General features: G+C 40.1%; 3 protein-coding genes across 11 annotated transcripts in view; 1 reads left to right on the forward strand and 2 right to left on the reverse strand.

The window, feature by feature from the left end:
- The window catches only part of POLG2 (DNA polymerase gamma 2, accessory subunit), a 42,529-nt gene extending 38,250 nt beyond the window's left edge, over window positions 1–4,279 (reverse strand). For all 4 annotated transcript variants that reach the window (XR_012492098.1, XM_074319776.1, XM_019732884.2 and 1 more), the window contains exon 1: window positions 2,488–4,279. Coding sequence is in view for 3 of the 4 variants with exons in the window: in XM_074319776.1 (XP_074175877.1) it covers window positions 2,488–3,052 (565 nt within the window). In the remaining variant the exon portion in view is untranslated. The remainder of the gene's footprint in view (window positions 1–2,487) is intronic.
- Window positions 4,280–5,556: 1,277 nt separating this feature from the next.
- On the reverse strand, window positions 5,557–12,856 carry DDX5 (DEAD-box helicase 5). Of its 3 annotated transcripts, none has more exons than XM_074319773.1 (14): window positions 12,681–12,856; window positions 11,947–12,131; window positions 10,560–10,725; window positions 10,110–10,206; window positions 9,887–10,020; window positions 9,706–9,771; window positions 9,340–9,481; window positions 9,098–9,258; window positions 8,838–9,010; window positions 8,387–8,497; window positions 8,091–8,152; window positions 7,927–7,986; window positions 6,470–6,694; window positions 5,557–6,263 (listed from the first exon to the last, which is right to left on the reverse strand). In XM_074319773.1, the coding sequence occupies exons 2-14, from the start codon at window positions 11,988–11,990 to the stop codon at window positions 5,860–5,862; spliced, it is 1,845 nt and encodes a 614-aa protein (XP_074175874.1). In that variant the 5' UTR covers window positions 11,991–12,131; window positions 12,681–12,856; the 3' UTR covers window positions 5,557–5,859. The 3 variants fall into 3 exon arrangements, with proteins under 3 accessions (XP_074175874.1, XP_019588441.1, XP_019588440.1); XM_019732882.2 differs by lacking the exon at window positions 12,681–12,856 and adding an exon at window positions 12,419–12,577; XM_019732881.2 differs by lacking the exon at window positions 12,681–12,856 and adding an exon at window positions 12,382–12,533.
- A 33-nt stretch (window positions 12,857–12,889) lies between these two features.
- Window positions 12,890–23,851, forward strand: part of CEP95 (centrosomal protein 95) — a 33,604-nt gene continuing 22,642 nt past the window's right edge. For all 4 annotated transcript variants that reach the window (XM_074319772.1, XM_019732886.2, XM_074319771.1 and 1 more), the window contains exons 1-6: window positions 12,890–13,057; window positions 14,566–14,694; window positions 16,066–16,173; window positions 18,838–18,948; window positions 21,555–21,660; window positions 23,029–23,144. In XM_074319772.1, the coding sequence (XP_074175873.1) occupies window positions 13,039–13,057; window positions 14,566–14,694; window positions 16,066–16,173; window positions 18,838–18,948; window positions 21,555–21,660; window positions 23,029–23,144 (589 nt within the window). In that variant the 5' untranslated portion in view covers window positions 12,890–13,038. The remainder of the gene's footprint in view (window positions 13,058–14,565; window positions 14,695–16,065; window positions 16,174–18,837; window positions 18,949–21,554; window positions 21,661–23,028; window positions 23,145–23,851) is intronic.

Below are 23,851 nucleotides of genomic sequence, written 5' to 3' on the forward strand. Positions count from 1 at the left end.
ACTCTAATGTTGTTTGCCCTAAATGTAGCCACTGGGAGTCTCCTTGAAACCAGCATCTGTGTCCTTTTGGCATGACCCCACTAGTCTTCGAGTAATTCTTTGCTTTCTAGCATCATAAAATGTCCCAAACTGACGTTGGGCTTTCCCTGCCCCAGACCTGGAATCAGCCATTTCTCCAAGCACTGATTCATTTTCGAAACCAAAATCTGGGTATAAGGTTGTGCTCATTACTATTGTCCCATGAAGAAAGTTAGGAAATAGATTATTTTTTAAAATCTTGAGTTCATACTGATATTGCCAATTCAAGTTTAACATGTCAAAGTTTATTCTTGTCTTCTATTTGTATCTCTGTACTATTACAGTAAAAAAACCTTGGTTTATAATAACATTAATCTTGGTTTCTAATACTATTAATCGTCCACCCATTTGCTTGAAATCTAAATTCAAGATTTTTTTGTAGTTCTCTATGCTAGTTATATAAAAGATTTATCCCATTAAATGACAGCACTGTGTTCAAAACTTACTTGAGATTTCCATTTCTGATAGTAACAGACTAGCTTGTTGATAACAACAACAAAAAGCCGGTCAAGAAACTTTTTAAAAATCTGTTTATGACATCTCAATAAACTTTAATTTAAAAAAAAAAAAATCTGTTTAAAGACATAGGAGAGCTATCAAGGCAGTAAGGACTTGAGGGCCCAAAATTTGGAGAATAGGGAAGAGCAGAGAGGTGAACCCAACATTTAATGCTGCCTTTCCAATAGTCAAGTAGCAGAGCAGACAAGCTGAAGTGCTGAGCAGAGCTTCCTGACATCTTATGGGACTGGGAAGTACAAAAATTGTAGTTCCTGGCTCATCAAGGAGAAGGGGCCCTGGTACACACCCCAGCCTTTCAGGAGGGACACTCAAAGGGCTACACTCTAGGAGTAGAGATGAAGTGAAAAGCTTGAAGTCCAGCCTCCAATTAACTTAATCCTGGATTGTATTAAGAAGATATGCTCGCACTTCAGCTGCCTGCCAAAAGCAAAAGTAAATCCTCCCAAGAGGAAGAAAACAGAACCCAAAGCCTCAATTTATCGCTACAATGTTTACACAAATTACCTAGAATATCAGAATGTTCAAATGACCCAAAGCCCGGAGAAAAACAGATACTGGAAACAGACATATGAGTTATGACACACAGACTTTAAAATATGATTTTGTTCAAGATGACAAGATGGTGAAAATATCTAACATATGTGTAATTAGTCATAGGACAGAAGAAAGAGAATGGGGTGGTAACAATACTTGGAGACATAATGGCTGAGAATTTTTAAAAACTAGTCATAAGCAGTGGCTACCACTATAGTTCAGACAAGGAATAAAGAGAACAAGAGCATTGGGAATAGAAAGAAAAGGCAAACTGGGTAACTCTCAGCTAAAAACACTAGACAACCAAAGGATTCTGCAAATAAATGGATTTAAGATTTCTAAAGGCAAGAAAATGTCTAGCACACCACAGATGCTTTGGTGAACGGACATTTAAAAGAGCTAAGTTTCATTTTCTAATAAGGAAGAAAAGATTGATTTGTTCTGGAACATGGTAATGAGCAGTGATTTAACGCTCCCAAAGTCAAGTCATCATGGAATAATTACGTAGTACAAAGCAAAACTGTCACATTTTTTCAACTGTTTGTTTTAGTTTACTTTATTTTCTTAAGGAAATCTTTTAAAGTTACAATATAGGTACTAATTTTCAGAGAACCATGGACATTGGTTATTTCAAATTACTTTATAGTACCACTTAACGAAAAATGGCAAGGATAGCACTTTGCAAAGATGAGATGCTGTGGCAGCAAGTCTGTCCTGTAAAGAACCTGAATTTTTTTTCAGTCTCTGCAATCATGTTCTATTTTACTTTAAAGGCAAATGGTCCCCTATAAGTTGCTGTGTATGTATTTACTCAAGAACCACTTATAAAGCTTGATTAGTCTTATTATTTTGCAAACTCAAAAATTACCTAAAGGGCTCTCGAAACAACAGATTGCAGATCCGTTTTCAGTTAAAAAAAACAAAAAACAAAAAAACGGGGAAGGGTATTTTCTCTTTGCTTTAGAAAAATGAGCTTTGCTTAATCTATTGTGTGTAAAACTGCAGGGTGACTGTGGAAATATTTATAAATATTTTAGCGATGATGAACAAATGATTCAAATACATGACTTAATGTAGTTCCTAATTCTAGGGCTCCTCAATTGAACTCTAAAAGATTGCCCCGTGAAACTGAGAGCGTTACCAGGCCCGTCAGCCAGATTCTTTAAGGAACAGCAACGATTCCACGCACCAGTTTTCCCCAGGGCAGAAGCACCGTCAATACACCCAACTACTTCAAAAATTTGTGAACCAGGTAACTTCCTTTCCACGTGAATTAAAGGTGGAATTCGCGAGACCGAGCGAGACTGCCTTTCCACCCAGACAACCTATTTTGAAGCATCAAATCGTGAAGCATACCGTGAAGAAGGTTCTCCCGTAGTTTCCCAGAAGTTTTTAATAAGTTCTCAAGAAATGCTACTAGCTGTTCCTTACTGAGATCTTTGTCTTGCAAGATTTCGCGTAGAGTTTCTGCAGAAACTAACCTGAAGGCACTGTCCCCGGGCAGCGAAGGGCCTGGTTCATGGTGGAGGGCGTCTACCGGAAAGACCTGCTGTTCCCTGAACACCACCACCGAGGACCACCATTCTGCTGCCAGGTTCTTCCGTAACTCTATGCCCAAGGGGCCAAAACCGGAGTGGCACCCGGTCAGGAGAGAATCTCGGCTAATATGTTGCTTGGTGCCACTGAGGAAATGCCTTCTCCGACAGATTTCTACCAGCGCTTCGCTGCCCTCACCAGACTCTGAGGCTTCTCTTGATTCGCTCCCCCTGGAGAGCTCCGCGTGTGACCTCAGGGGCCCTCCGAGCGAGCTAGTCCCTTCCGTCAACCGCTCTGCCTGGCCCCCATCTACTCGACCCCCAAACCCAGACAACAGGCACCTGCAGACTTTCTGGCAGGCCTTGACGATTGCACCGGAGCGCATCGCCCTTGGGAGTTAAAGAGCTCAGTCTCCTATTTGCTGGTGATCCCAGCAAACCGCTGCAACCGCTAAAAACCCCGGGACTAACTGCAGAGGCGCGACGGAAGTGAATTTTTGCGCAGTCGACCCCGCCCACGGAAGTGCGTCACTGTGTTCCGGCTGCGGCCGCCACGGGCCTCCCGCACTCGCCATGGCGGACTCCTACAATTGGTGCTCCTGCTCCTCGGTGAAGACGGGTCCCCCAATTTTTTTTTGTCCTCACCAGCACCGATAAAGGTCATTCCATCTTATTTTCGCTACGGTGCTGTAGCCACTGTTGAGTCAGCATTAGTTTCCTTCTTTCTTGCAAGTCAGACATCAGAATATTCTTCAAATCACCATTTAAACCATCTCAAGCTTAAGTATTAACGAAAATAAACTTTGGTTCCGTTTTTAAAGTTTTAGTCTTTTATGGTGGTTTAGACACCCAGATCTTCCTTGCAACTCTACTAAGTAAATGCACCACCAGCGCGTGCCTCCCGCCCCCACCCCCCAGCAGCTCTCCTGGGTTTGGGTGGAGCTGAAACCGGAAGGAGTATGGTCCCTTTACACTGGGGCGTGGCTCTCAAAAGGGGAATCCACTCCGCGGCCGGTAGCACCTGACCCAGCAATGTTTACAAGCCCCGCAGATGAATATGGAGGAACACTGAAACCGTTGTGTACAAATTTTAACCACAGGTCCCTTCTAGGGGGTTCATCAAAACATGCAACTTAAACGAAGATCCACGACTACCTAGCAGGCTTTTGAATTTACAACCTCCATTTTAACACTTTAAAACTACCCAAATATTGGGAAAGTGGTACAACCCAGATGAAAACAGTTGATTCCAAAACCCACGATTCCTACTTCTAGCTAGCTTCCCTTCAAGTGGTTGGGGAAACTTGATAAATCCAGGTGAATTAGATTCCACTAGACTACCAGGAAAGGGCAGTTTATGCAGGACAGTAACTTAGCAATTGAATTAATGTTAATACAGTTTAAAGTTTTCATCACGTTTAAGGTAGTTGGACAAGCTCAGAAAACCATTCAAATGTGCAGGTTTGTAAAAAGAAACTACAAAATTTCATCAGCATTGCTGGAAAGGCAATTATATTAATGGCAAAGCTGGGCACTGTTAACGTGTTTCCCACACTAAGGAAACACACCAGAGGAGAGGCCTATACGCAAATAAATAAGAGAGCGATTGGGGAGTAAAATCACATTTATTAGTTAAGACAACCACAGGCTGGACACAACACACATGCTAAAAAGTGGACTGTCTTTTAAAACTTCAAAGATAAATGTTTTCCACATTTCAGTGTTTACAAATTAAAAGGCCCACGTTAGACATTAAACAGTAAAATAATACTCCAACCTATCCTGAAAGCTTAAGTCATTAATGAATTTGACCTACCATGCTATTGAAAACTGTTAAGGTTGAATCAGTTTTCAATGTATTAGTCCTAAAATTACCACTCCCCATCCCCTCACAAATTCTAATTTTGTATTTGAGAGGTAAGGCATTAATACCAACTAAAGCCTCGATTTAATAATCAGAATTTCAATGAAGTCTCATGAAGAACTCTCGTCTCCTGGCAAGAACATACATACCAGATTCTCTGGGAAGACATTTCAGACCTACTTCTAGCCATTAGTGAAATAATTAGGTTGGTGAGCTGGAATTAAATCTGGTTACTCCCTGGATCTTACTAGAAATAAACCCATGTTGACCCTAACAAGACTTGTACTATGGTCACTGTTTTTGGTTATGTTGCTTCCTCTTGGTTAACCATTAATTCTGACAAGGACTTTTTTGTGTTCATTTAAATGAATAGACCTTACAGTTTGGAGTCCTCTCGAGTTCCCTGGGTTATTAGAAAAACATTCAATGACTCCCAGTGTGACTATAATTAGGAGCCCCTGGAAGCCTGTGAAGACTGTAATTTGTTAATAACCTGGACACTGAAAAATTCAAACTTAGGTCTTGCCAACCTTATCTTAAAAGGTGTCAAGTCTTAGCTTTGTTCAGCATTCCAGTAATTCACACTGCAGCGAAGAGCATGAATACCATCTTTTGAAAAAGTAAGTTATTTGGAGCTTTTCAAATAAATTTTACAAAAGAACAGTCACCCATGTTGTTCTCACACTAACCAGTAGAAGGTGGGGCTATAGTTGATTGCTTCACATCTACTTTAATATCTCATTTTACCACTCTGCTAATTGACTATTAAATAACTCACCTGATGTTGGGAGGTACTGATAGAAAGCCTTTACGCAATTTAGCCTAGAATTATAAGTTTACTTAACTCAATCTCATTTAATTCTTGCAATATGAATAGAGCACTGTAAGAAAGAACAGCCTTCTGATCTCCCCACTTACCAAAACTAAATTATGGAAAGGAACAATTTAGTTATTGATTAAAAAAAAAATCTAAGCAAACTTTTACATGACATTGTATATGTAAAATAAAGTACAATTTCCACTTAATTCAGTCTTCAAATATTTTTTATTGGAAGGCCATGCATTGCCTTCATTTATTGTATTTCAAATCACTGTACATTTACTTTTGTGAAAACACTGCCTGCATTTTCTAGTACAAAAAAAACCTAAAAATTGTTTCAGGAATGTAGAGAAATATCCAACTTAAATAGCGAAAAAGTGCACCATAATTACTGCTGCACTGCAGTCATTTCTGCATTTCCCATGTTTCTTAAATAACTATCTTGTCTGATAACACACAATATAAAGAGCAATTATGAAAAACAGACATTTACATATACTTCTAAAGTCTTATTGAGAATATCCTGTTGGCATTGGATAACCAATCATAGGCGCAGCTGCAGTAGCAGGATATGCGTATGCCTGTTGGTTCATACCATTGTGCATATTTGGAACGTTACTTCCATATTGCTGAGTGCTATCATAACCATTCTGGTAAGTCCCTGTTGGATTACCAGTCCTAAAACTGGTCTGTATACCAGCGGACACAAAATTACTTCCAAAGCTCCCATTGGTGTAATTTGCAGCACTGTAAACACCATTCTGGGTTTTTGCCCCAAAATCTCTCTTAAGCAGACTAGAGTAACCTCTGTCATAATTTTCCCTATCTCTAAAGGTATTAAATCCACCCCTTTTGCCTGCAGAGTATCTGTCTCGACGGTCATCCTTCATGCCTCCTCTACCCCTGGAACGACCTGTCAAGAAAAATTGTAAACCGATTATTTCTCACACAAATCATTATTAATTTAATCAGATAGCTTTTATTCACTATGTGTGTGAAATTTTCTCAAGTCAGTTTCACATTGAAGAATTTACTCACCTGCCAATCCCATTTAAATGGGTTTGTAGACAATTATGTGACCCCAAACCACCAACATTTCTTATTGAAGATTGGTCTTACCTGAACCCCTGTCTTCAACCAACTGAAGCAACTTGGGATTAATTGCTTGATTAGCTTCACGAAGCACAGAGATAAGGTCGCTCACTTGCTTTATGTTATTAGGTGTAAAGAAAGTGTATGCTGTGCCTGTTTTGGTACTGCGAGCAGTTCTTCCAATTCGATGAATATAATCCTCTGAGGAGTTAGGGTAGTCATAATTGATGACAAATTTCACATCTTCCACATCTGTAAGGTGTTGCAGTGTGGCAAAATAACAATGTACGGAGTTTTGCACACCACAACAGCCAGACCAAAAATAAAAAGTTAGACAATTGTATTCCCAAGAAGGTATGGGCTGCAAAAAATACAGTTAAAATGGTTATCCATTCCCTGTAGGAATACCATTGAGGTTGAGGAAAAAAAAACAAAAATAATAGTCATTTGTATGCCATTACCCACCCGTAGAATCTGTCAAAAGGACTTGTAGTCCCTAACATTCCCAAATCAGCAAGTCCCCTTAAAAGATCATCAAGTGACATCTGAATGCTTCTGTGCAGTAGGGCCACTTAAAGGTTCACAGCAACTTCTTCATGTGCTCATTTTGAGGACCTTTAAACAAAAATGTACATGGTCCTTTGCCATTACACACTCATCAGAAGTTCAAAATTCTGGCCACACTGCTTGTCTTGCCAAGACCTTACAACCGCAGCTGCAAGAAAAACATACCTGTCCCCCAAAAGTTGTTTTTATGCACTGTGTCTCGTCTAGGCAAGCGCTTCCAAGAAGCCAGGATTCACTTGAGAATGTGTCTCTCTCTGGCAGGTCTCGACATGACGACTACTGTGTAGGTGAGGGAGGAACTTTCAAAGCATTGCTTGCTTTTCCCACTGACTAAGTGTGAGAAGTTGCTCCTGCTCTAGAGCTCATGTGCCAGTACTCACCAATTTGTAAAAGGCTTAGTACCTTTTAAAGCTGCTCTCTCCATTTCAAACTTGAACAAAAATTTCATTGAACATTGATGTTTGGAAATATTTCTTCGACATTTCAGCAAACTCACTGAAACTCAAAGACCCACAGATCACAGTCAACAGTTTGAAACAATGCTGTACCATGGCAGTCATGCAAAGCATGGGACAGAAGAAATACCACGGCAGTGAACTGTGAGGATAACTTGCATTTTTTCCCCCTCGGAGAGAACAGTTTACGGGGCAGAAGTCGTATGTTCTGCCTTTTGAAGATTACTGGCACACTTTCAGCTTTTCACCTCTCTAATCGACTGGAAGGAGCCAGCCGATCACTAGTCCTCCATCCCCCTCGAGTCCTCCGATTGTCATGCCTAGGCCTTGCCACAAAGACTGCACCTTTATATGAAAAAAACTTAGAAAAAATGCAGAGGTTAAAGAAAGCAATAAACTTTCTTTAAAAATCATATGGAGATCTTCTGGAAAACCAAGCCACGAATTCGAGTTTGTACTAACCTAGCCCTCTGGAAGCCACATCTGTAGCAATCAGAATAGGAGCTTTTCCATGTTTGAATTCTGCAAAAGACAACATACATATACAATCACTAATCTGACCAAAATTGTAGGTTTTGAAAGGGGCTGGGGGGGGGGGGGGAGTAACCTTCATTTGAAATACTTGCCATTTAGAACCCAGTCACGTTCCTGTTGACTCTTGTCACCATGGATACCCATGGCAGGCCACCTAAATTAAAGAAAAGTTGTAAGATGCATATTTAAAACCTGCTAGGTTTTAGTCTAGCACTTAACTTTTTGGTCAATCCCTCTAATTTCACCTGAAATGTTAATACAGTTCTACCTATACTACCAAATGATTCCCATCCACAAAATTCAAATCCATCACTCCTGATCTAAGTTTGCCTTCTCCTCTGAAATCAACTCTAATATACCTGCTCTTCAATGGAAGAAGCCTACATACCCGTCTCGCCTCATTTTTCTAGTAAGTTCATCACATCTTCTTTTGGTTTCAACAAAAACAATGGTTTTATTCTCCTTCTCACTCATGATCTCTTCCATTAGACGAATAAGTCTTGAAAGAAAAAAAAATTATAAACTTTAATAAAAGTCCATGGTACAATCACACATGTATGGTCAGGGTACATGGCCACAAATCAGAAACACCTGCTACCCACTAATCAAGCAATTCTACCTTTAACCCTTAAATACACCACAGGGTATGTTTTCCTATAGGAATGCTATAAATATGGTGACAACTAATTATCTGAATTAGGGAAGCAAGAATTTTCAGGACAGGCTAATTTTAAATGAACATTAAAATTCCACCACACTCAAAGTCACTTTTAAGATAACGTATAAAACAGGAATTTATCTTATGTACCAATTGTTTTTATAGTTAAGACTTATCTTACTTTTCATCCTTTTCAACGTCATGACACACATCCACAATCTGAAGAATATTGTGGTTTGCACTCAGTTCTAGTGCACCAATGTTTATGTGAATATAGTCTTTCAGGAAATCTTCAGCAAGCTGTCTTACTTCTTTTGGCCAAGTCGCACTCCACATTAGAGTTTGCCTGTCAGGCTAAAAAAAATTTGGATTAAAAATTTGTATTTGAAGAATAAATTCAGAGGTTAAGTTTAAATAAATAAAGTATTTAAGAGTACTTACTCTTATCTGATCCACAATCTTCCTTATTTGGGGTTCAAAGCCCATATCAAGCATTCTATCTGCTTCATCAAGGACAAGGTAGGTGGTTCTTCTCAGATTTGTTTTCCCACACTCTAAAAAGTCAATCAGTCTTCCAGGTGTTGCAATACAGATTTCCACACCTTCAATTAAACACATAAACGTTAACTAAGACATCGAGAATTTTTTAGCACCATCAGTGACAATCTTTTTTTGTTACATACCTCTCTCCAAATCACGTATCTGTGGTCCCTTGGGAGCACCACCATAGATGCAAGTAGACTTCAACCGACATGCTCTACAGTATTCAGCAGCTACTTGCTGCACCTGCTGGGCCAGTTCCCGAGTTGGTGCCAGCACCAAGCACTAAGGAAAGAGGAACAGAAAGTGAAAAACATCTTTCAGCAGAATCCTGGGTAAATTAGTAATTTACTGCTCTTTTGGCAGACAATCTCTAACTAAATAGGGTAAGATAACGTCTATATAAAACTAACGCAAGTTTTATCTTTTGCTGTTTTATGTTCTAAAAAATCTCTACATTACACATATGGCCAAAAATTCAAAGGAAAAAAAAATGTATGTATACTTACAATAGGCCCATCACCTCTCTCTAGGAACGGCTGATGATTGATGTGGACAATGGCAGGCAGCAAATACTATTTAAAGGGGAGCAAACAGCAGAAGTTACGTTAAAATACTTCTTGCTTTTTACTTCTAACCCAATTCCTCTAGCACATTATCACAGGATCTCAAAAGTTCTTTCAAACTTACAGACAATGTTTTCCCAGATCCAGTCTGTGCCACTCCAACCATGTCCAATCCACTTAGAGCAACTGGCCATCCCTGAGCTTGAATAGCAGTGGGTTCGGTAAAGTTCTGTCTGGCAATCACATCCATGACGTTTGCTGTAATTATCAACACACATTTAGAAAAATCAGTAAGGCCAAGAAAAGGGAATTTTTAAAAAAGGACAAAACTCAAAACTAGTACTTACCAGGAAAGTTTGCTTCATAAAAATTCAGAACTGGCTTTGGGCAGTTGTGACCTCTAACTGTAACTTCCTTGCTTCTTCTGTATGTCTCTACCTCTTGCTACAAAACAAATAGTAATCTCTTAAGTCTTACGACAACCTCCTCCAACTAAATATGCAAACAATAAGCCCCTAATCTTATAATTGATTAGGAACTTTAACATAGCCATTTTAATCTGGATCCACGTGATGAAAACCCTACATGGCACAGAAAAATATCTGTGTTATACTCTACCATGCTAAGTAGAAAAATTCAGAGCCATTTATTTCCAAAAGTAAGTAACACCTCTTCCCCATCTAATATAAAAGCATGATTTCCCACAACTTGGTCATTTGCCGACACATTTCTGGTCGGATTTTGACTTACTGTAAGTCACTAAGTTAAACCTGATGAAGCCACATGAAATTACTCACCGCTGTGCGCCTAGCCAAATCAGGATGTTCTTGATAAAAATTCTTCTCAAATTTTGGCAGTTCATCAAGATTCCACTTCTTTTTAACTAATTTCTCCCCAGGGTTTCCAAACTTCTTTCCTGATAGGGGCCCTGCCCTACTTCCTCCAAATCGAGGTGCACCAAACCTGCAATTAAAAAAAAGAAAGTTACATTTTCAAACCTCTATGTAGGAGTTTATATACACTCTAACTTACTATCCCTTGGCACACACTAAATAAAGATGGACGAAAGACTTCTGGAGGAATAAGATCTAGTGCTGTCCTTAGTGATGATCATTCTCTCCAAACCACAATTAGCACCCTCTCGTTTCCCGTTGTCCCAAGTACAAGCTATTAAAGCCAAAAAAACAGCCCAGGATTTATCAGGTCGGAAATTGGCTGCCCAAACACCAAAAGCTCAGATTACAAGGACAGACAACAGCTTGTGGCTACCGGTCTTTCCCACGAGCTTAGGAATTAAATGTCTGAGAGAAGGACAATACAAGAAGGGAGGAGCTTACTAACAGCGATGTTATTTACCAGCTGTTTCCAAGCAAAGGATCTTTGGTTTCAATGGATAACGGGACAGCACAGGCAGTGAAAGAAAATCAAGAAAGAGTGGTGGTCTCGGGGACACTTATACAAGCCAATCGACTAGGGAGGAACCGCGGAACGGCTTCCGACCAAGGTAACAAAATTATATAACGCAAGAAAAAAGAGGAGGAGGAGCTGGCGACTACCAGGGGAGGAGTCCCGGCCCGGGCGGAGTCGGCCGGGCGGCGTTCCCGCTGGGGCGGCGCTTCCCCCTTTGTCTCGCATTTCTCTCTGCGCCACATTTTCTCGACGCTGCCATTTTGAGCTCCTCCGCCGGGCGGGGTAACAAAGGCGCCGGCGCCATGTCCGACGCCGGCATTTTGTACCTACGGCTCAGCCACATGGCTGATTACCGTGGCGCCGGCCACCCTCCTGCCCCCGCCGCATCAATGGCTTTCGAAGCGGCCCTCTCGGCTCCCAAAAAAAATCCCGGAGACCCCTAAAACACCTCCCAAAAGGTTGCACTCAACAGCGACGACTTCCTTCTCCTCGAAGCGTCGCGCTTTCCTCCCCTCACAACACGCTCAATTCTCGCTACAACTGCTAAATCGCCGAAGCCCCGACGCTCCCAAACAAAAGGCGAGATTGAGAGCCGTTTATAGAAAAACCTTTCAGTCAGTTTTCTACAAATATCAAAATGGCGCAAACCTTCCCTTAAGGAGGCCCAAAAAGGGGCTGAAAAAGCCAAGTTCCCATCGCTACCCGCCCCTCGTTATTTTCATTGGCTTCCCATCCCCCACCCGTGGGGCCTGACAGGTCAGTTCCCCCACTCACCCTCGATCCCGACCGCGGTCTCGGTCACTCGAATAGCCCGACATGGCGTCAATGATTGCGGTTGGCGGGGAACGAAGTGGAGAGAATCTGGTGCGACGAGTCGCTGTGGAGGAGGCTTCGGCAAGCAAAGCCTTGCGGGGGCGGCGGCGGCAGCGGCGGAAGGACGACGGTGACAGGAGCCGGAGCTGCTCCGCAAGAGACCGATGGAAATGAATGAGGTGCCGGCCGCGTCCCGGCAGCCGGTTTTATAGGCTGGACCGCCTCCTCCGCCGCAGAGAATGCTGGGAACCGCTCTATGACCTAATCACCCCGCCCCTGCGCAGAGGCCGCAACGCCCGCAAACGTTCCGGAATCCGCCATGTCCTCTCCCCTCCCCCACTGTCCCTCCCTTAGAGTCGCCCGTTTTTTGCCCTTTCCATGGCTGGGCCCACTCACCACCGGAATGCCTCAGCCTACACTCTCTTGACTTCACCTTTTTCTCGTCTTTCCACACCTCAAGGAAGCTACCCCGCCCTTTTCAGGTCCAGCACAGGCTATAAAATGGCCAGCACAGGGGAACCCACTCGGTCCACTTGGAGTTGTTTACGTCTCCAAACAGCCCTCACGCCCAGAACCATACGAGACACGAAGGCGGACCCTGACATTGTCACGTGGCTGACCCCGCCCACCGGGTGAGCGGACCGCACTACTTCCTCAGTTGGCGTCGGCGGAGGAATACAAAACGAAAAGCTCACCGGAAATGCCGCGCTAATGCCGCGCTAATGCCGCCGGGAGACCGGCTCCGGCTGCTGCGTGACCCGCACTGTCAAACCCACCCACTTGAGAGTCGCTTAGCGCGATCTTTAGGGAGGAGAATGGTATCCAGAGCCCCCAAACCGCCGCCTCGGCGCGTGTTGCGAAAGGAAGTGCTCCTCTGATGACCAATCAGTAGCGAGAAGCCGTTTTAACGCCCTTCCCTCTTTCACTCCTCCTTCCCTGCACTTTCCTGTCGTTCCCCCTCCTCTCAGCGCTGTGTGCGCTTGTTGCGGCCCTTTCAGGACACCGTCCCCCGCGCGCCCAGCTGGGAGTCGGGCGGCGACCTGCTTCCGCGACATGGCCAGCTCAGAGGCTGGTGAGTCTCAACCTGGAATCCCGGTGTAGGTGGACTACAGCGGTCCAAGTCGCCGAACGCCCCTGCCTATTATATCTTGAGACTTCAGGCCGGCTTCAGCTAGGGCTGGGCTGCCAGCGGGGCTCGTGACAGACACTCCGTCGTAGTTAGCAGGTTATCTGGAGTGTCTCAGCCCAGTTCTCTGTCCGCTTGGAAGCCGTCGAGCGCGACTTTGGGGGTAGGGGAGAGAAGGTCCCTGTGGCGAGACCTGTAGTTTGCTTGCATCCTGGCTGCAAAAAAGGGCAGTCGAAAAGTTTCTTCCCCGGGGTATCTAGCCGCTTTCAAGTGCTCTTTACTCTTGCATTGTGGGGACTGAGGTGGTACCGGAATTGTATTGAACTTTGGAGGAATGGCACTCAAGATCTGTTGATGCCCCTACCAAAGAAAAATAGTGGATTTTTCTCTTCCGTGCCCTCTGGAGTTACCGGTTTTCCCTAGCATCGCTTTTGAAATGCGAATTGATTTGGTCGTCTAGGACGCTTTCATCCTTTTCTCCAGAACAGCGTTCAGATTAGTTGTCATGGTTTGTGCAGCTGTGAGAAGTGGGTGTGGGGGAGAGGGAGATGATGTGCCTTTAAGAGACACACACGTACACATTGTTTTCTGGGAAGAGAGAGATAATGTGCCTTGAACATACAGTCACACATTTCTAGAACATACTGAAGACAATCGAATGCAGAATAAAGGAACTTTCCCTTTAATCAACAATCATTTCAGGGAACAAACATTTCAAGTTTTCTAAATTACCTTCGGTGGAGAAACCCTTGAAATAACTTTTCTAATTCCAACAATATCTGGGGGGGGGAGTGGGTCGTACACAGGAAACTTACACAGTATCGGTAATGTGCTAATTCTGAATTTAGGGACTTTTAAATATATTTTCCGTATTTCCTTTCATTTAGTCAAATACAAAAAAAACCCAACAAGTGCAGTAGTGTTGGTGTCATTACTCCAGTATTTAACAGCCTAAGTTAATCACCACCTATTTGGACACCAGAGAAATTGTTTGCATAAGATAATTGGGTAAAAACATGACTAATGCTATTGGGAATTTGAAGTGACATCCATTAGTAGTTTCTGATAGCCTCAGATTATCTTGTTTGGGACACAATGTTCCCACTTACCTATAAATATATTACAAATAAAAACACCTACCTATGGCTTGTAAAATAAGAACCACAGTAAATAACTTAAGATTTTAGGTTGCAACAGTCAAAATTAGATTTGTATTACATTTTTGACTGCATTGAAATTATAGCAGTCTGGAAGTCATCTCAAGTAATTAGATACATCTTTTCAAAAATCATGCCTAGGAGGGTCTTTGAAATTCTATAAAAGTCAAATTCCTTATCTTCTACAGAACTCAATGTCTGTTTTTGTGAGGGTTTTTTTTGTTTTGTTTGTTTTTTCAAATTATTACTTTTTCTAGTGCTTTCTAAGGCTGACCTTTTCTCTTTCTCTCCCAACAGATTGGGTAGCCATTGCCAATAACCTTCTTTTGAAATGTCACATACACCTGAGGATACATGAACTAGAAGATTGTGATGCTAATGTCTTTATTGCTTTTTATCAATCCATTTTGGGAGAAAAGGTACCAGGTAAGGGTGCTAAAAAGTGGGAGTAATAATGTCTATATCTTACCCCAGAAGTTTCTAGTGCCTTTAAGTGAGATCCTATGGTATTTATAAAATCTTGAGTTTTCTCTTTGTCTGCATTTTATGTCTATCTAATTATTGCATTCATTACCTTAATGAATACTTTATGAGACCCACTCATAGTAACAGCCTTGGTCAAATCAGTTTGACTGGTCTTGGTTGTCACTGTTTAATCATGTTTAATGCCTTGTGAAAGTCACGTTTTCTGTGACTAAAGGTTCTAAAATTGAGTGGAACTTGGGAACTTGTGCAACTCTGTTGCTTAACCAATATTACAGATTAGAATTGGTGTTTGTACTGTATCCCTGGTTAAATATCTCAGAGTCCTGATCCATAGATTTCTCTGCCTTCATTTCTTCATATAAGAAATGTACTAAAATAAGCTCTACGTAGTCTCTCTTCCTTTCCCACTGTTATCATGAGTCCCTCCACACTTCCTGGAATAATGGAATAGCCTCTAGCTGGTGTCTTTGATGCTAGTCTCAACCCTCTTTAGCGTTCAGAGGCATATACGAGTACTTATTAGGCCAATCTTTTAAAATACATTTTCATCCTTCCCAAAAAACATTCATCTTCTCAACACCGGAGGAGGAACTCCAAATTTAAGTTGATATTAAAAAATCCTTCTGCACTCAGGTCTATACTGATCTTTTAAACCTCTATGCCAGTCATTCTTAATAGGGCCCTTTAAAAGGACATACAGTAACCCTCCTTTCACACCTGTTGTTTTTTTTCTCTCATGGAAAGCAGCCCATGGTTATAGGTTAGTAACTGTCACCCGTACAATCGTATTATCATCTTGAATTTAGGGAATTTTTTTAATTGGGGAATATTGGGGAACAGTGTGTTTCTCCAGGGCCCATCAACTACAAGTTGTTGTCCTTCGGTCTAGTTGTGGAAGACGCAGCTCAGCTCCAAGTCCAGTTGCCGTTTTCAATCTTTAGTTGCAGGGGGCACAGCCCACCTTGTGGGAATCGAACTGGCAACCTTGTTGTTGAGAGGAGAGCTCTCTAACCAACTGAGCCATCCGGCCACCCCGAATTTAGGGACTTCTTTATCTTCTTTAGTGTACTACTTAATGTAGAGCATGTTCATAAGTTTATTCAACCATATTCAATCAATAAATATGCAACCAATAAAGATTCTGTGTGGAATTCAGGCTCTATTAACTTTATCTGTACTTTATAAAAACTGTTCTGTTTGGGCAGAGCTTACTGTTGTAGCAGTTGAACTTACTCAAGAGCCTGGTCCGAGACAGATAGATGAAAACTTGGACCCTCACAGATGCAAAATTAAGTAGCTTTTCTTCCACAGACCTCATAGCTATTCCTAGGAGTCAAGAGGATGAAGCTCACAATGTACAAGCAGTAATCGATTCACTGGCCTTGGATTACCTGCAGGTCAGCTTGTCTCACATAACAGGTTGGTATATACTTAACCTCCAGATAATTTTGCGTTTTACTAAAATAACTTGTTAGACAGAACCCAGGACATTATTTAATTATTTAATTAGCCAAATGAATAAGCTTGTGAAATAGACCAAATGGCAAGACTGAGCCAAGACAATTGATTGAGTATATATATAGTTAAGGCAGCCGTCCGTGAGAGCTTTCCTGGGAGAGTCAGACATTGAGTTTATGATGGATCTCAGAGTCCTAGAGCTGGTAGTTTGAGGTATGTTGTTATTGAGGTAGTTTCTGTTGTTGTTTTGTTATTTTAAAGCTACCATGCTACTTGTTTGTAGTAGCTAAAAATTGGAAACATCTAAATGTCCATTCATGGTGACAGGTTAAATAAATTATGGTAGCTCCATACAGGGAACTACTCTGCAACTGTAAAAGATGATTGATCATGCTCTTTATGTACAATGTTCCATATTAATGGGACAATCATCATTATATATTGTGTGAGAAAAATGTGGTGCAATTACAATGATAATATGCAGAGTATGCTACTATTTGTAAAAGCAAAGGCGGGGAGAATATTTATGCAATAGATTTCATGTAGAAGGACTCTCTAGAAGCATATACGAGAAACCTGTAATACTGGTTGCCTCCAATAAGAGGAAGTAAAGGGCTGCAGGACAAGGGTGGGATGAGACTTCATTATATACCTTTCGTAATTTTTAAATTTTGAATCGTGATTACCTATTCAATATAAATAAAACTATAAATTATTTTTTGAACCTTTTTCCAAAATAATTTCCAGCTAATGAACAGAAGGAATCTTGGGAACTTGAAACTAAAATCACTAAAAGAGGGTTTATACTGTTGATTTATTCTTTAAAGAGATAAATGTTAATCAGGATAGGTTATGTACATCTCTTAATTTGATACCGACAAGAACAAATTTTTGCAAAAATACTGTCTTAAGTTTTTGAGTGCAGTTTGGGGAGAGTAAATGTAGTAAATTATTTTGGAGATGATTCATTTTGAGGGGTAATCGTGGGGTTTCCCTGTTCTTTTGCAATTTAGAATTGCTTTATCACCGGAGTAGGGCAATTTCTGGTATTCGTGCTTTTAAAACATACTATATGGCAAGGTAGTGTCCACGTATAGAACTTTTTACAGTAGAGCTTCTCCTGACAACTCACACCCACCCATGAAAAGTTACAAACTGCTTACCTCCTCCAGTAGCCTGCAGAGCAGCCTTTTCACTCCTGTGTTGTGTAAAGCAGTTTCTCCTCCACTATGAAGCACTGCATTCTGGCAGGCAGTCTAAGTTGCTGGGTTGGCAGAGTATGCTCCCCATCCTGGAAACTATGAAGTCCTGAGTATACCCCTGGGGTATACTTGTGTATCTTGTTAAGCCAGAAAAACATAAGGCTTAAAAACAAGATTTCTGTTTGTTTTAAACAGAAAAACACCTGTCAAACATTGTTTTTACTAGTATTATAAAACATCCAATTTCTGGTTTAGGTTTGTTTTGCATCATAACTGAAGTTATAAATGGCTAGAGTCTTTCAAATATCAAATTTCCACCCTGCCTCTTCCATATGAGCTTGAACTCACAAGAAAGCGAGGCATGATCTCCCCAAGGACAACCGAGTGTCTCAAGAATTAAGTTCATCCACACCTGATGCTGACTGGAGTCCATTTTAGGGAGCATTAAACATGTCAAGTTTCCATGCTTTAAGCAACCCATTTCTTGTCAACATTTCAAGTTAACGTTGATTAAAAATCTATTATGGGCCAGGTGCTGTGCTAGGGACATTTAAAGATTAATTTCTGGGCATGAAGCCGATGAGCTGGAGATGAGGATGGAGAGTTTGGGGGTGTGAGATTAAAAAGGGTTTTACGTGTAGGGTGCCATGGATGGTTTTTAATTTTTTTTAAAAATACTATTATCTATACAAAGTGAATAGGAGTTAAATAGAAAAAGTTAGGAATTCCCGATGAAAGTTTCCTGGCAAGTTTTTTTATTGTTTTGTTTTTATATTCCTTTACTGCTATTTTCTTCAGTACAAACAGGATCCCAATATCTGAAAACGTTCTCTCCTGCCATTTTTTTCCCCCACCAGCCAAAAAAAGTTCTGCTTAGCTGTTATTTTGGTATAAGTCTTACCAGAGGATGTATTCTTAAATCCATTTATTTTACTTCTTGATAAAGGACTATGCCAATGAATTATCAAACACCATATCCAAGACTACCCCCCTTTTAATTCAGATATAATAAGGCATTAGAAAATTGATGTTTTAATACAGTAGACCCCTGAACAACAGAGGGGTTAGGCATGCCAATCCCTGTGCAGTCAAAAATCCATGTGTAACATGTCAGCCCTCTGCATATGTGGATTCCCAACGATGGATAGAAAATACTGTTTTCGAACCACAGTTGGTTGAATTCTCAGATGCAAAACCCAGGGATACGAGGGCCAACTATATATTTATTGAAAAAATCCGTGTAAGTAGACCCACACAGTTCAAAACTGTAGTTCTTGTGTCAGCTGTATTTATAATATTTCTCCTGGGTTGGTTTATAATCCTTGTATCTTGAACAATATTTTCATAGCGGTATATCCATTTCAAAATTATGAAGCTTTTGATTTCTTGGTTAAATTTTTTAATAACTCTATTTTGTGTTCAGGAGAAAATATAGTGAAAGGAGATAAAGAATCTATTAAGAATCTCCTAGAAATATTTGATGGGTTGCTGGAGTATCTTACGGAACACATCAGTGAAACATCTCACGAGAGAAGTAAGTTTAAAAAGAAATTTGGTTTGGTTTATTTTTATGTTACATACCTTTTTGCCTTTTATATTTTTGCCTGTCTTTCTTCACAGGAATTAAAATCATTAATACAGTACATATGATAAATTTAATTGTAAATTAAATTTCAATTCTTACTGTTCCAAGTGGTTGAAAACTCTATCTTAGACTGTCATCGTATCCTTTGTTAACTTGGATGTTGCTTATAAATTACTTTAAAACTAATCTATAATAGAAAGATAAATTCTGGCTAAAATTGCTTATTATTGCATGAATTTCCTTACTCCAAAATTTCCTATGTCAAAACTGCCATTTTTGTTACAAATTTGGATGTTGGCTGAGGTATCAGCAAGAATTGGTGCATTTCTGTCTTCAGCCTACATTTAGGTTTATGACAGCTTGAATATTTATTTTACTCTTCCAGTAACTCAGTTCCCTAAATTGTAACAATTTATTGTGTGAAATTTTGATTTTGTTTTTTAATGATAATTATAAAGATTAATATTGCCATATTATTTTCCAAAAAGGTTATGGTTTAAACTAGGTCAGCAGTATTTAAGAGCTATAACCTTCGGCTCAATAAATCCCTTTTCTAGGGGTTTATTCTAAGGAAATTATACAAAAGAAAGTAAGGCACTTGAAGGTCTTCGTTACAATGTATGTCATAATTGGAATAATATATGACCCATTTAAGAATGGGTTTAATGTTGTAAAGTTGTCCAAAAAAAGTTTTCAGTAATAATAGCAGTTAAAATAAATTCTGATATAAATGAAGACAAAAAAGTTGGGTAAGCTCATCATTCCTAATTCTCACATTGTTGATGGTGAGACCTATGCTGTGATTAGAACATTGGAAGTTAATCTTAAATTCTTTAGTTAGAGTAATTTTCTACCTTTTATCCTTGTTGCTAAAACGATTTAAAAGCATATATAGGTAAGGTCTGGAAGGAAAGATGGAAAGGCATACCACACTGGATATTTCTTTTTTTATTTAAAAAACTTTTGAATGTTTTGAGTGTTGAGTATTTTTTAGTGTTTAATGTATGTTAAATATCAGCCTAGGTACCCTAGGAGGATTCAAAGCTGCATGCCACATTTAGTGCTCCCAAAGACACCTACGCTCGTCAGGGAGATAGCTATAAATGCATACAATAAAAACACTATAGGAGAATTGGGGGAGCATGAAAGACATGTGAAACCTAATTCAAGGCTACTAGTGGGTATTTTGATGCTCCGTGGCTTTTTAGTCATCTTAGTTCCAAGATTAAGAGGTAGAATACTTCCTCTAAGTAAAGAGATTAATTTGGAAAGTTACAATGACAGCTGCAGTTTTTACAAAGTAGTGCTTGATGGTAGGTGGGGGAGGGATGATAGTGACCTGACCAAGGACAGGGCAGTGGGGATGGAGAGAGGACAGAACGTAGAGATACTTACATATGAGTCTGGTAATAGTGAATTGCTCAGGGAGGGATCTCCCCAGGGGGAGGTCTGTAGAATGTGGAGAGCTTAGTGCAGCTAGGCTCAGAGGTGGCCTCCCTATGTGGTAGTACCTTAGTTGGCAGTGTTTTCTAAGTCTGATTGTTACCTTACAGGTCCAAGTTTATATGGCATTATTACCTAGAGCTGATCGGACTTTTCAGAACAACAATGGGAAATCTTTATTATCACTAGTTACATCAGGTGTGCAGAACAGCTTCGCCCTGGTACTTGCGTGAGCATTTCATTTACCACTGAAGAAAAAAGGGATTTGAAAGCAGATCATGGGCTCAGTGCAAAGTGCCCCCCACTGTATGATTGAAGCTCTCTAAGCCTCAGTTTTCTCATCTGAAATTCTTTTGCAGTTGTAGAGAAGGTTAAGTGAGTAGATGTGGATAGTTTAGCACTGAGCGTAGCTCAGAGTAAATGCACAATGATTGTTAGCTAATGTTATTAAAATATTGCTTGGTGAATACAGAAATAATAAAAAATGAAGAGGGATGTTCAAACATGAAATCTCTAAAAATGGGGATGGGAATGTCCACAGGGGTAGGTCTGAATCATGGCAGGTTTCACCCACATACCTCCTGAAATCACTCCCCTGGTGAGTTACTCAGCCTCTGATGAAAGTGTGTATTCATCAGGTAGTTTGGGGTAGAAAAAAGGTTGTTAGTCCGAAGGAAAATTTCATCCAAGCCTTGATGATATCTGACTTTTAGGTTAGGGCGTGATTGTCTTAGAGTTTGAGGTAGGCTGACGCTGTCATGTTTTTCTGAAGCCATACCTTAGTATCTTGTTTCAGATATTCCTTATAGACAGAGAGGTATAAAGATAATAAATAGACCTACCACCCAGCTTAAAAAATAAAACATTGTGAATACAACTATAGATCCTGATTTTAAAGCAAAATTTGTGTTGTTTCTTTGTTACCCAAGTAATATGTGCTCATTACAAGTGATGATTTGGTTCTTTCTAATTTCACTTTCTCAAGAGCCCAGTTTACCAGGAGGAGTTGAGGGTGCCTTTTTTTCCTTACCTCTACCCACCCCCTGTATAGAAATAGTATATTAACAGGGTTTTTGGTTTTTTTTGGTACTGTTTTTATCTATTCTAAACAGGTGAAACTGGACAAGGTTTTAAAGAATCCCACGGAGTAGAGCCTTTGGAAGAGTCAGAAAGTACTAAGGAATCCAAATCGTCATGGAAAGGAGTTTCTTTTGGGAGGTAGCACTCAATGTCTGTGAATTTAATCAAAACAAGTTATGCTTTTCCTTCTAAGAATTAAAATTGCACACAATATACCAGAATGGCAGCAAAAAAACAAACAAAATTAATGTGAAAATTTTACTACTCATATTTTAAACTTCCCTGAGGGAGTTTTAAGAACCTTAAGCTATATACAGTACTTAATTCTCAGCATTAACCACCTATTTATTTTTCAATATTTCCATTCATCTTCAAAGTAGTTTATGTTCCTTGCAAAAAACCTGAAAAGTACAGAAAAATAAAAAAGCAGAAATAAATGAAATCTACCATTTAGAACTAAATAACTGCTTGTTAACATTTTATTGTACTTTAGTCTTTCTTACTGTTTTTTAGTCATATTGTCTATATAATTTTGTTTGCTGCATTTTAAAATTAACACATCAAGTCTTTCCCCAAGGTATTAAACTCTTTATAACCCTTTTAAATCACTGTATAACATACCATTCTTATGTGCATTATAATTTACTAAACCACTTCTCTGAAGTGGAGGTAGTGTTTCCTGTGTTTTTATATTTTTTTTAATGTGATACACACTTTTATTCTTCTCCATCCTCCGCAATATCTTTAAGCTGCATTCAGAGTCAAAGAGTATGAATGTTATAAGGCTATTAAAAGTTGCCAAGTTGCTTTCCAAAAAGGCCATGACTGTAACCCCCCAGCAGGATGAAAGTGCTGGGTTACTATGCCCTCATGAACCAATATCACTGACCAATATCAGAGTTTAAAAATTGGTGCTACTTTCAAGACAAAATATAATGTCGTTACAAGTTTGATTGTATTTCTGCTAACTAGAGGTTGAACATGATAATATTCATTTAAACATCTGATTCTCAGTTTTCTTATGGAGTTTGTCATGGCTTGAAAAGCAGTCAGTGCCTTCTTTTTAGGTATAGTACTCTGTGGAAAACTTGTCTTAAAGGAGACCATCAGAACATAAATTTCTTGACTTTATTTTTCATTATTAGATTTTTAAAAATAACAAGTGCAACAGTGAAACAATTTAAGGATATTTAATGTAAAATGAGTGCTCCACCCAGACTCCCCTCCACTCCACACACTATAGTAACAAGTGTTTATTGTTCTTTGTGTTTAATTCTTGATACTTTATACAGAGCTGTTTCTACCACATATCAATAAAAAAACAAAAACAGATAAGCAGCAAAAAGTGATAAGTGGTAGAAGAGGGTGTCTTTCCCTTTTTCTGTGCATAACAGTGAACAGTCTGAATACTCACAGGCAGGCTGCTTGAAGCAGTTCTCGGGGCTCTCACAGGAAGGGCCTTCTGTGATCATGCTGGGCCCTGAGTAAGTGAGGGTACTCTTTCAGGTGTTCCTTGTCATCTGAGGCTTTGGGCCCCTCTTGGGATGGAGATGAAGCAGAATCCACTGGTGAAATAATTAGACTCGGAGACACAGCACACACCTTTTCTCTAAGAAGTAATGGTGAGTAGTTAAACCTTAAATATCAGTTATTGTTATTCAGCATACAACTATGAAAATGTAAATAACGTTAGGAGTGTTTAAAGTTGAGAAGAATGGGAGAGCCCTAACTGAATTTCAGAATTGAAATTCCAGAATGCCAACATTACCCATAATAATAATTATTACCCATAATATGAACAATTATCTGAAATCAATCAAGTGGGAGTCACAGGCACATGGACAAACAGGTGGATGTAAGTTTGTCCTGTAATATGTAGGACTTGATACGCTGGGAAGAGAATTCTGGATACACCTTAATAGTCTAGTCACATTGAGTGTACTCCTTAGACATAATTTCCTGAAATGGGTAACTCACTTTTTTCATTGTTTCAACCAACAGGTCTGTATATCCAGTGGCAATTTTTCTCCCAGGCTTCAGGCCACATTTCCAACAAACTACTGCTTATACACAGTAAACCTGAATATCTTTCAGGCCTGTTTTGAGCCTCTCACCTTGCCCTCCAACCATCCCACTCCGTCCTGCCCACCTTGTTGCAATGCTCTTCTCTGGCATCATACTGTTTCTTCACAGAGATGCTCTTCCTTTCTATTCCTGGCAAACTCATCCTACAAAGCCCAGTCTCTCCCCCACCTGCCTCAGGCTCTGAGGCTCTGTATTCCTAAAGCATAACCTTCTCACCTTATTTTGGTAACACCATTTTCACATT

Source organism: Rhinolophus sinicus, linkage group LG15 (assembly GCF_036562045.2).
Source record: "Rhinolophus sinicus isolate RSC01 linkage group LG15, ASM3656204v1, whole genome shotgun sequence".
Lineage (NCBI taxonomy): Eukaryota > Metazoa > Chordata > Mammalia > Chiroptera > Rhinolophidae > Rhinolophus > Rhinolophus sinicus.